Consider the following 12142-nt stretch of genomic DNA (forward strand, 5'->3'; position numbering starts at 1 on the left):
TTTCTTATAAAGTTTCTTGTTACAACCTTGTGAAGTTCTTTTCCTAGGGAGGCAAAGGAAAAGCCGGCTGTGGGGTATTTTCCTATTTGGGTCGCAGGGAAGAGCAGAAACGGGGAAAGAGACGAAGAAGTTCTCTCTGTTCTCTGGTGGTTACAGTTTTTCCTCGCCTGGAGCAGGGGGGTGGCAGAGCCCAGCTGTGGGTATTTTGCATCTCCATTGGTCCATGAGGGAAGCAGAAAAGCTGTTTCTTCGCTTCAACCCAGGTTAAGCCGGGAGGCCAGCCTGAGAAGAGGGGGAAGGGGGATTATTGTCCCTGCTTTAAGCATCCAAGGGATCTGGGAATCTGGGTGTTTCCACCATAGGGAGGGTTGGGACACCAGAGGGAGGAACGGGGGGATCAAGGCCCATAGATTAATTCCTGATCTGGTGGCAGCGAGAATATCCAAGCTGGTAGTGAGCTTGGGGGAGTTTCAGGTAAGCCCCCAAACTTTGGACGCAAAAGTCTAGGTTTGGGACAGGACCAGACTGGTGGACACTAAAGTCCAGGTCTGGGACTGGATGGCTAGATTACCATAGGAATTGGTTGAATTGGCCTAAAGCCAGCCATGCCAGTATATCCAGGACATTACTAGCACACTTTTCCCCCATTGATACCTAGTAGTTGCACTGTCATCTCCCATAGCTACTTATGTTGCAGCATTTTTGTTAAAACTAAATTGGGAAGAAAGATGACTGATTCAAAACCTGTTCAATGGTTACTTTATTGCTAAAGGGTGTAGTGGGGTGTAAACTTGGAGAGAGGAAGGTTTCTGTGATGTAGCAAACTGTACTACATTCATACAGTATCTCAAATGCCAAGCTGCATTTCAGTGATCTGATGTCTGAAGAACAATGTGAAACTAGCTATTTTATGGGATGTCTACGTTTCATTCCTGTATTAACATAACTGGTGATAGGAAAGCAGGGAGAGAAAGGGGTGTGTGTGTGCTCGGCAAGGCTGGTGGCTACGGGGCCAATGGGTGTGCGTGGGTTGGGTGGGATCTCGGGAGTCATGTCTCAGGGATCTGCCCTGCTCCCCAGCACTGCTCCAGCTCTGAGCTGTCTCCACTACCTGGGACCTGTGGGGCCCCACCTGCCTCCCCGGGGGAAGAGACACCTGGGACTGGTGCAGCGGCTGGGACAGTCTCGGCCAGTCACAGGGGACAGTAGTGGGTGGGGAGAGGCTCAACTGGGTCCTGAGGGAGCTTGGCCTGGGTAGGCTGTGCTCCAGCCTGGCTGATTGCACCACTCCCAAGGGGCCGGAGTTATCCTGCCCCAGGACCAGCTCTGGCTGCGCTGCCAGCTCAGCCTGGCCGACACAGTCACCTCCCATCAGGGCTGGCTATTGTGGCTGGGGGTTAGGGTGTGGGCAGTGATGAGCTGCCAAAATCTTAACAACCGGTTCCCTATAAAAAGTTCTGATCTAAGGGCGGGGAACCGGGGCGGGGGGAGACATACCCATGGGGCCGAGGTCCCCTGCAGGGGCCGGGCCAGTTGCCCCCTCGCCCCCTCTGGCCAGCCCTGGAGCTTGCAGCAGGGCACACACACATCTGCCACCTTGCTGGGCCTCTCTAAAAGCAGCAGCAGGATGACACTCTCGAGCTCAGCTGAGCTGCCTAGCTGATGCCGGTGGCTGAGCACGTGGAAGCGGAGGAAGGGTCGGGGGAGCCTCAGCCTCCCCAGCTGGAAATCCTGGGAGCAACAGGATCATCCAGCCAGGGCCGGCGCTTCCATTTAGGCGGCCTAGGCAATCGTCTAGGGTGCCAGGATTATTGGGGGGGCGGCATTTTGCCGGGGGGGCGACAGACGGCTCCAGTGGATCTGCCACAGGCATTCCTGCAGATGGTCCGCTGCTCCTGCGGCTCCAGTGGACCTCCCACAGGCACGCCTGCAGCAGCTCCAGCAGAGCCGCGGACCAGCGTGCGGGGTGGCAAAATGGCCGTGCGCCTAGTGTGCTAAAAACACTAGCGCTGGTCCTGGGTCCAGCCTGCAGACTGGAGTTCTTTGCCCACCTCCTGGCCCTTTAACAACCGGTTCTCCACTGAGGTCTAATTTTAGCAACTGGTTCTTGGAGCTGTCATAAAGAGATAGTTAAGTGTTAATGTTCTTTCACCTGCAAAGGGCTTACAAGCAGAGAACTGACACCTGACCAGAGGACCAATCAGGAAACAAGATTTTTCAAATCTCAAGGGAGGGAAGTTTTGGGTGTGGGTTCTTTGTCTGTCTCTGTGGCTCTCTCGGCTCTGAGAGTGATCTCTCTATCTCCAGGCTTTCTAATCTTCTGTTTCCAAGTTGTAAGTAAAGGTAGAAAGACAATAGCTTCTATTGTTTTTGTATTTAACATGTGTAGTTGCTGGAAATGATTAAAATGTATTTCTTTTTGGATAAGGCTTGTTTATTCATTTTTCTTTAAGCCAATAACCCTGGTAGTATTGTCCACCTTGATAACAGAGACCCATTTTATGTCTTTTTTTCTTTCTTTTTTATAAAAGCTTTCCTTTTAAGACCTGTTGGATGGTTTTTCTAAGTTGGGGGCTCAAGGGGATTGGTCTGCAGCTCACCAAGGAATTGGGTGGAGAGAAGAAGACAGGGGGAAGAGAAAATCTCATTCTGTTAGAGTTACAAACTTGCATTTGCAGAGGGACCTGAGTGAGGGTGAGAGAAACCTGATCTCTCCTGGTTTGCATTTCAGGAATTGCAAAACAGGGTGATCGTCCCAGGCCATCCAGGGAGGGGAAGCTGGGAGGAAAGTAAAGAGGCAGACAAGGGGTGGGGTATTTCCTTTGGTTGTAAAGACATCAGGGCGTCTTAACACACTCAGCCAAGAAAGAAAAGTCTGTCCTAGCTCGGGGACTCTCTTTCTTGCCCTGCCACCCCCACCACATGATACAGTTCTGTGTGCGATCTGGAAGCCTACTTTTGCCAGTCTCTGAACTCAAAGAATACTTCAGGACAACAGCTGAAACAGTGCACTGATACACAGTACCCTTCCCACCAACAGCACAAGAAGAACAACTCCAATGGACCCTCCTGAGGTCGGAAAATGACCAGTCTGACCTCATATACATTGAATGCTTCCGCCAACGTGCACAGCAGAGATCGTGGAAAAAAACAACCATCACTTTCCTCATAACCTAATGTCGTCAGAACACAATGCCATCCACAGCCTCAAAACCACCCTGACATTATATCAAAGAGCTGATAAAGGAGTGCTGCTGTCTAAACAGTCTGGACTACCAAAAGTGTAGCTGGCCAGACAACTCTCTCAATACCAATATTCGTACAGGCCCACTCCCTCAGGATCCCACTTAGGAATACATCTAAGATAACTGCATCTACTTCGGGACTTACTTCTATCTACAATCGAACTGGAACAAATCAACATACCCGTTTAGTATGTCCCCGACAGCGGTTATTCTGTCTACTACCCAGATCCACAAACCGGAAATCTGGGACGCCCCATCATCTTTTGGCACTGCACTCTCACGAAGGACGTCTGGATATGTGGACTCTCTATCAGACCCCTATGCCACCAGCACTCCAGCTAGCTCCGTGACAACCATGAGTTTCCTGTAGGAAAACTACAATGCATTTGTACCTCCCAGAAACCACCATCCTAGCCACCATGGATGTAGAGGCTCTCTCTACACAAACATCCCACACACGATGAAATACAAGCTGTCAGGAACAGTAATCCCTGATGATCCACAGCACAACTGGGCGCGTTGAGCTCTGGCCTTTATACTCACACACAAACTATTTCAATTTTAGACAATATATATCTCCAGATCAGTGGCACTGCTGTATGGGCACCCCGCATGGCCCCACAATATGCCAATATTTTTAGGCTGACCTGGAACAACGCTTCCTCAGCTCTTGTTCTACTCACGCCCCCTCTCTACCTACGCTACATTTGATGACATCTCATTCATCTGGACCCGATGGGAGGCCTCTGGAAAAATTCCACCACGATTTCATGGCTTCCACCCCACCATCAACCTCAGCCTGGACCAATCTACATGGGAGAGGTCCACTTTCTAGACACACGGTGCAATAAGTGAATGTCACTAACACACCCTCTATCGAAAACCTATGACCGTTGCCTACCTTCATGCCTCCAGCTTCATCGCCGGGCACATCACACGAATCCATTGTTCTGACAGCCAAGCACTGAGTACAAAGCCGCATCTACCTCTAACCCTCATGACAGAGACCAACACCTACAAAATCCTCCACCAAGCATTCTCAAAAACTACAATACCCGCACGAGAATAAGGAAACCAGATCCAACAGAGCCAGACGTGTACCCAGAAGCCTCACTGCAACAAACCCAAGAAAGAAACAACAGGACTCCACTGGCCTCCACTTAGCAGCCCCAGCCTAAAACCCCTCAACGCATCATCAGGATCTACAACCCATCCTGGGGACAATGGATCCCACCACTTTCACAGGCTTGGTGCAGGCCAATCCTCGCCGCACAGACAACCTGCCAACCTGAAACGTATCTCACCAGCAACTGCACGACCGCAACGCATAGTAGCTCTGAGCTCAGGAAACCAATCATGCAACAAACCTCCGATGCCAAGCTCTGCCCAACATATTACACAGAACACCATCACAGGACCTAACCAGATCAGCCACACCATCCCGCGTTCATTCACCTGCCCGTCCACCAGTGTTGAATATACCCTATCATATGCCAGCAATGCCCCTCTAGCTATGTAACGCCAAACTGGACTCTCTACGGAAAAGAATAAATGGACCACCCAATCAGTATTGTCAGGAATGGCATATACAAAATCTGTGGAGAGCCTTCAACCTCCCTTGTGCCACACTATAGCAAACGCTTAAGGGTGGCCACCTGCCAGGCAAAAAAACTTTCAGGACCAGATTTCAAAGGAAAACTGCTGAGCTCAATTCATCTGCAAATTTGACACCTCAGCTTCGGCTGAAACAAAAGACTGTGAATGGCTTGCCAACTACAGAACCAGTTTCTCCTCCCTTGGTTTTCACACCTCAACTGCTAGAACAGGGCCTCATCCTCCCTGATTGAACTAACCTCGTTATCTCTAGCTTGCTTGTTAGCATATATATACACCTGCTCCTGGAAATTTCCACTACATTCATCTGATGAAGTGCGTATTCACCCACGAAAGCTCATGATCCAAAACATCTGTTAGTCTATAACATGCCACAGGATTCTCTGCTGCTTTTACATATAGACATAGAAACTGATAGAAGACACTTTTACAAAGTCAAAATGTGAGAGGCAGAGTTTGAGGGAGGGGGCATCTGTACAATATTTCATCGCGTTCAGTCTCCTGGCTGGAGCAGTAACAGCCTTGCAACACTTGTGTGAGACAGAGAAGAGCTGCGGTGTCTAAGCTTTGACAATGCAGGAACTGGGAGATCTGTGCCTTTAAGACCCAGCCCCAGGAGCTGCCCCCTGCTCCGGGGCTGACATGCAGCGTCCTGGGAGCAGAACGAAAACAGCCTCTGTGCCACCAGACCCCGATACCCCCAGATTTGCGAGCACAGCAGATACCTCATCCCGAGGGGTCACTGTTTTCCCCCCTCCCTAAACGGGGGTTTTGTCCCCGCACAGGGTCTGGCAGCGTCTCCCCCCCGGGCTTAACCCCAGCTACCACCTCCCACACCCGATATTCCCCTTCAGCCCTTCTCCTGCTGCTACCTATAGTAGTTTGATCCCCCTGGCCAGTAAATTTTTGCCCCCTGCTCAGACCCTGGCAGCCCCCACCGATCCTTTTAAACCCCTCCAAAGAGGAAGCAGCAAATCGTAAGTAGGAGTCAAGACAGAGAGAGGGCAGCGGCGACAGCAAAGGTTACTGAGCATGCTCAATTCGTGTGCGCATGCTCACTGTAGCTAAAGTAGGGAATTCGGAGCAAGTGCTGTTTCTGTCGCTACACCGGCGTCGTCTCCTCCTCCTCACCCGCGGGGAGCCGACAACCAGCCAACGCTGCCTGCAGCCCTGAAGCCAGCGAGCAGGAGCCAGCTGGCGGCCACACACAAATCCGGGCTCCGGAGCCCGAGTCCGGAGCCCAGTGCTGGCTGCCTAGAAAGAGGTCGATTTTGGAAATGTGCTCAGAGGGGAGCGGCTGCTTCCCCCCACTAGGCTACTGGGTGGGAGGAGGTATGCTCCGGGGCGAGGAGTAGTGGTGGTGGCAGGGGCTCCTCCAGGTAGGGCCAAGGGAGAAATCCAGCTCCAGCTATTGGTGGAGCACAGCCCCCAGCCCTGAATATTCCTGGAGCTGGGGCACCTGGAGCCCATATAACCTGAGACCTATGCTTGTCTCTGCTTGCTGTGGCTCCTTTGGCTGTGTGGATCCATGAGTTACGACTAAGCATTGAACAATGGATGCTGGATCCAGAGAAACCAAGCTGGGGTCAGTGACTCATTTGGTACAGGTATCTGGCCAAAATCTTTACTTGTGTAAAGTGTCATTGCATCACATTTCATGATTAGAGAATTTGGCCAGTAACAGTGGCAACCTGCACACTCTCTCTCCATGTGCATCATCACTATAGTCCTCTTGATTCAGCCATTTCTGTAACAAGGCCCTGGGCAGTCACAGTTGTGGGGCTGAGCTTATTGGTAACAGTAGCACTTAATATGTACAGCTCTTTACATGTGTATGTCTGGGCTATGTGGGGTATGCAGTCTACAGGTGATGCATTTGTTTGGTTGCAGCCAGTGTTTGCTGGCCATGCTGGTGGCTCTGTGTGACAGATGGCTGGGGTAGTCTCCTCCATGCCCAATTCAGTGTGGTTGTGTGTTGTTCCTTCTAGAATGTGTATCCCAGCTTTTCATACTTGTCCTGATTCTTGTTGGTTCTTGTGGTTTGTCCCTGCTCCCTTCTGTAATATTGCCTGTGTCTTGAAGGTATTCTCAGTAGAGTGACAAGATGTCCCGATTTTGGGGTCTTTTTATTATATAGGCTCCTATTACCTTACATCCCCTGTCCTGATTTTTCCCACTTGCTGTCTGGTCACCCTAATTCTCAGTGTTGCCCACAGGGCTGGGAGTTGCGCCCTGGGCCCTGCAGTAGCTGAGTGAAAGATGACTTGACCCCTTTAACTATGAGCAGCGGTAGTTAGGGTCACTGACAACTACAGGGAGACCTCACCTGACCCTCCAAGTTCAGATCCTAGGCTGCTTAGTCAAACTCTCCTGCAGATCCCAGGTTACACAATGAGGGCTTGTCTATACTAAGGAGCTTTTAGTGACAAGGCTGTGTCGACGCAGCCTTGTCGCTAAAAGTCAGCCAGTGTGACCACTCTTTTGCAGTATTTTGTCAACACTTTTGCTGACAAAATACTTCCAGCCCTGTGAGTGGCATAAGCTCTGTCAGCAGGAGAGCTGACAAGGCAGCATTCACACTGCTGCTTGCTTTGGCCAAACTTTTGTCTTTCCTGGGTTTTTTTTTTAAGTACCCATGAAAGACAAAAGTTTTGACGACAACTGCGGTGTAGACATACCCTGAGAAAAAGGGCAGCCACAGATCACAGCAGCGTTTCCTTCCCCAGGGGTGCTGGAGCAATTTGTAGGGGTGGGGGGGCTGAGAGCCATTGAACCAAACTGTTAACTCTGTATGTGAAGGAAACCACTTCAAGCAAGGAAGTGCAGCAGCTCCCCTAGCACCTACACCTTCTGCTGCTCTGCTTCCTCCTCATACAGCCTCTGGGGATCCCTCCTTCCTTCCCACTCCTTTGTTCCCAGGCCTCTCCCCTACCCCCGCTCGCCCCACCTCCAGGCTCTGCTTCCCTAATCTGAAGTCAGAGCCTGGGTTCTATACTCAGTGCAGCGTCCCGGGGCTGCGGCTCAGTGCACGCTGAGCGGCCAGGCTCGGGGCAGCGATGGGGGCTCAGGAGGGGGGCCAGCTGCTCTACTGGGGGGCCGGAGTCATCACTCTGGTCTTCACGCTGCTGGCAGCCTTCACGTGCTGTCTGCTGCTGGATTACCTGGGGAAGTGGAAGGTGCTAAAGCTGATTCCTGGGGTCAGCCCCTGTTACCCTCTGCTGGGAAATGCTCCGCTCTTCGAGCGCAAAGGGGAAGGTAACAGCCGCCCAGACACGTAGCAGTAGCTGCATGCAACCCCCTCTCCCTCTTAGAGCTGCTGACTAAAGCACCCTCTCTCCTGGGTGACCCCAATGCCCTAGGCATGAGCCCCAGCAGTAGGGTGTACATTAGTGTAGACATTTGTAACGTGCTCAGAAAGTGGCTGGGGATTTCCGAGGGCTGTGTAATAGGAGCTTATTTGCAGCAGTGGAGCTGGACTGGCACCATCATTAATTGTTGTTGTAGAATAATAGAGTAGGAGTGAGCTACTCTTACATTAAAGACTTTTTTTTCCAAGCTGAAAACAGAAAACTGTTTAATACTCAGAATCCTGCTGCATTTCTAGATCCAGACAAAACAGCCAAGCAGTATTACCAAAACTGTACTTCAGCCAACCAAAACCTTCCCCAGAAACCTCTGACTTGTCTTTATGGTTCAGTGTGTGGTGACAGTTTATCCCTATTTCTAAGGATTTTATTGTTAGAATATGTAAATAATCTCTTCACTGTGGACAAATTATTTGTTTTGATCTTTGTCAAGTTTTCCCTAATTTATTTGTTATTTGTTGGGTGTTCAAGAAGACATAGAAGTTAGCCTTTTTCAGAGGCCACCTTTTCACACATTTATATTTTAAATATACATATAATGGCCCATATCATCAGTACAAATTAAGACATACAAGAGAGATGGTTTGTCAAATGGGCAGTCAGGTCAGTAACACAATTAAAATGAGTATCAGAGGGGTAGCCATGTTAGTCTGTATTCACAAAAACACATGGAGTCTGGTGGCACCTTAAAGACTAACAGATTAATTGGGCATAAGCTTTTGTGGGTAAAAAAACCCACTACTTCAGATGCATGGAACCATGCATCTAATTAAAATGAGATAGGCCTGAAACGTCTACTTTATTGATTTATATGTTTAAAAACAACTGCCAGGATACATGTCTTAGAATCTCTTGCAAAAACAAAGGAATCATACTAAAATTGTTGGATAATTACCAATTTAGTTGCTTCCCTCATAGGGATAAAAGTTGTTGGAAACTTGGAATGGGTGATGGGATGGAACACTTGGGGCTTGTCTACACTGGCAATTAACAGCTCTCCAACTTTCTCACTCAGGGGTATGGAAAAACACCCCCCTGAGTGCAGCAAGTTGCTGCACTGTAAAGCCATGCCTGTCGTTGAGGTGGTTTTTTTAAGAGCACTGTGAGAGTTCTCTCCCAGCACTGTGCTGTGACCACACAAGGCACGTTAAAGTGTTGCTGCTGCAGCACTTTAGCATTGCCAGTGTAGACTAAGGGTATGGCTACACTTACGTTTTTGCAGCGCTGGTAGTTACAACTGTGGTCGTACAGCTGTGTAGGGCCAGCGCTGCAGTGTGTCCACACTGACAGCGACCAGCACTGCAGTGTGTCCACATTTGCAGCGCTGTTGTGAGTGGTGCATTGTGGGCAGCTATCCCACAGAGCACCTCGTCCCATTTTGGCGTTGTGGGAAGGGGACGGAAGAGTGCGGATCATTCCGCTTCCTGTTCCAACGACCCGTGCTGCATCGCTTCCCTTTTCAGCCGTTTGGTGCCATTGTGAGTCTGCCGCGTGATTTCAGTAGGAAATGGAGCCCGAGCTGCTGAGGACTTTGCTGATGAATGTTGCCAGCACATCACGTCTGGCAGTTGAGCTATTCCTTATGCTCCAAAGTGACAGTGAGGAGAACTCAGATGATGAAATAGATTCGGCTGACCTTTGCTGGTTCACTCACACCAAGTCCCAGTGACTGGCTAGCTTCTTCCTGGCTGGAAAATAGTCCTGGCTGCATGACTCCTGGGAGTCTCAAACACCTCAGTAGCCTCCCTCTCGGGTTCCTCTACACCCTCCCCCTCCTCTCCAGCACTGAACTGTCCACCGTGATCCTCAGATTGGCAGTGGGGTTACATCCAAGTATCGCATCTAGCTCCTTGTAAAACGGTAGGTCGTGGGGGCAGCACCTGAGCGGTGGTTTCCTGACGTGCTTGCAGTAGGCACTCGCAGCTCCTTTACCTTAACCCTGCACTGCACCGCGTCCGCGGTTCATAGCCCTGTATTGCATTGACTTTGATATCGTGGCCGTAGTTTATCTAATTCTACGGCTGGAGCACAGCTGTGCCTGCACAGCTTCCTCACAAACACTGATGAGATCCTGCAGCCGGCAGTGCTCCATGCTGGGGCTTGTTTGGGGCATGGAGGCATGGTCACTGATTGATTGATGCGCTCACATGCTCGCTGAGCAAACAGGAAGGGAATTTTACTCCAGGCGCTTGTGGATCACCGTGGGCGTTTCACTGACATTTACACAGGATGGCCTGGAAAGGTGCATGATGCACGCATCTTTCGGAACAGTGGCATGTTCAGGAAGCTGCAGGGAGGACTTTTTTCCCAGACAGGAAGATCACAGTGGGGACGTCGAAATGCCCATTGTGATCCTTGGAGACCCTGCTTACCCGTTAATGCCTTGGCTCATGAAACCGTATACAGGGAAGCTTGACAGGAGCAAGGACCAGTTCAACTACAGGCTGAGCCGGTGCAGAGAATGACTGTGGAGTGTGCTTTTGGCCGTTTAAAGGGGGAGATGGAGAAGTCTCTACGGGAAGCTAGACGTGGGGGAAAGCAGCATCCCAGCGATTATAACCGCGTGCTGTATCCTCCATAATATTTGTGAAGGGAAGGGTGAAACCTTCAGTGACGAATGGACCTCCGAGGTTCAACGCCTGGAGGCTGAATTTGCACAGCCAGAGAGCAGGGCTACTAGAGAGGCCCAGCACAGTGCTTCAAGGATTAGGGATGCCTTAAAGGAGCAATTTGAGGCTGAAAGCCAACAGTAATGTTGGGTGCCTTCCACAGGAGTGAAGTGCAGTGGTTGCAATGATTTGCAGTGCCTATTTTTCACTTGTGGTACAGTATGTTACACTTTCTGTAATAATAAAAACTGTTTTAAAAGACAAGAAATCCTTTATTAAAAATACAGTACATAAAACGGGCAGGGGGGTAGGGTGATGAGCAGTAAAGTCAGAGGTTTGAATATGTCCTTCCTTGAGTGCTGTGCAATGCCTGCTGCACTTCAGGATTAATATGCTGCATGGTGATGGGGGTTGAGTGCATAGGGTAAGGGTCGTAGTTCTCAGGGCTGTTAGGTGAACGTATGGGTGTTGGGGGCAGCTGGTGGTGGTAAGAACCAGGATGCTGGAGAAGGGTGTTTTGAGGAAACAGTGGGGCACAATGGGTTGAGCTTTGGGATGGGGGAGGAAGGCACGGTAGTGCTCTGCCTGCATGGCTAGCATTGACTGCATGAGGTCTGTGTGGCGTTCCAGGATGCTTAGCAGCCGATCTGTGCTTCTCTTGGTAGCCAATTCCTTTCTCTTGGCAGCCTTTTCCTTTCTCTTGGCAGCCTGTTCTTTTTCTGCTTTCCTTTTCCCTCCAGTCTTGCAACTTTTATGCCTGCACTAAATTGCTTGTGCAGTACGACAGGACGGGGTGCTCACCGGTGGAACCTTGCCTTTGGCTTCGAGGAAACTAAGCCATGCGGGTGGATCACATCCGTCATGCAAGTCTGGGATGCGTAATGTGCTGCAGAACATTCGATTGAGAAAAGCCACGTTTTCTGGATCTGTGTTGCTGAGCTCGCGCCCACCTGCAGCGCAAGGACACGACTGAGAGTGCCCTTGTCAGTGGAGAAGCGGTGGCTTATTGCAGTTGGAAGCTGGCAACTCCAGTCGCTATCCAATTGTGCAACACTCTCTTGGGATGGGAAAGTCGACCGTTGGCAATAGTGTGAATGCAACGTTTGCAGGCATGATCGCGATCCTGCTAGAAGAACGTGACTCTGGGTAATGTGCGACATTGTGTATGGCTTTGCACAAATGGTTTCCCTAACTGGTGGAAGGTGGCAATAGTGGGACGCATATCCTATTCTGGCACCACCCCCCCTGGCATCCGACGATGAAGGTGTTCTCTAGGTTCTCCAGCGGTGGTACACATGGGTTCCTGCAT

General features: G+C 50.4%; 1 protein-coding gene and 1 pseudogene across 1 annotated transcript in view; both read left to right on the top strand.

The window, feature by feature from the left end:
• LOC116835909 (cytochrome P450 4V2-like) overlaps nucleotides 1-12142 on the top strand; it is a 388896-nt pseudogene that overhangs the window by 34681 nt on the left and 342073 nt on the right.
• LOC116835915 (cytochrome P450 4V2-like) overlaps nucleotides 7916-12142 on the top strand; it is a 38997-nt gene continuing 34770 nt past the window's right edge. The window contains exon 1 of the mRNA XM_032799189.2: nucleotides 7916-8114. Within this exon, the coding sequence (XP_032655080.2) occupies nucleotides 7916-8114 (199 nt within the window). The remainder of the gene's footprint in view (nucleotides 8115-12142) is intronic.

This window comes from Chelonoidis abingdonii, chromosome 5 (assembly GCF_003597395.2).
Source record: "Chelonoidis abingdonii isolate Lonesome George chromosome 5, CheloAbing_2.0, whole genome shotgun sequence".
NCBI classification, from domain to species: domain Eukaryota; kingdom Metazoa; phylum Chordata; order Testudines; family Testudinidae; genus Chelonoidis; species Chelonoidis abingdonii.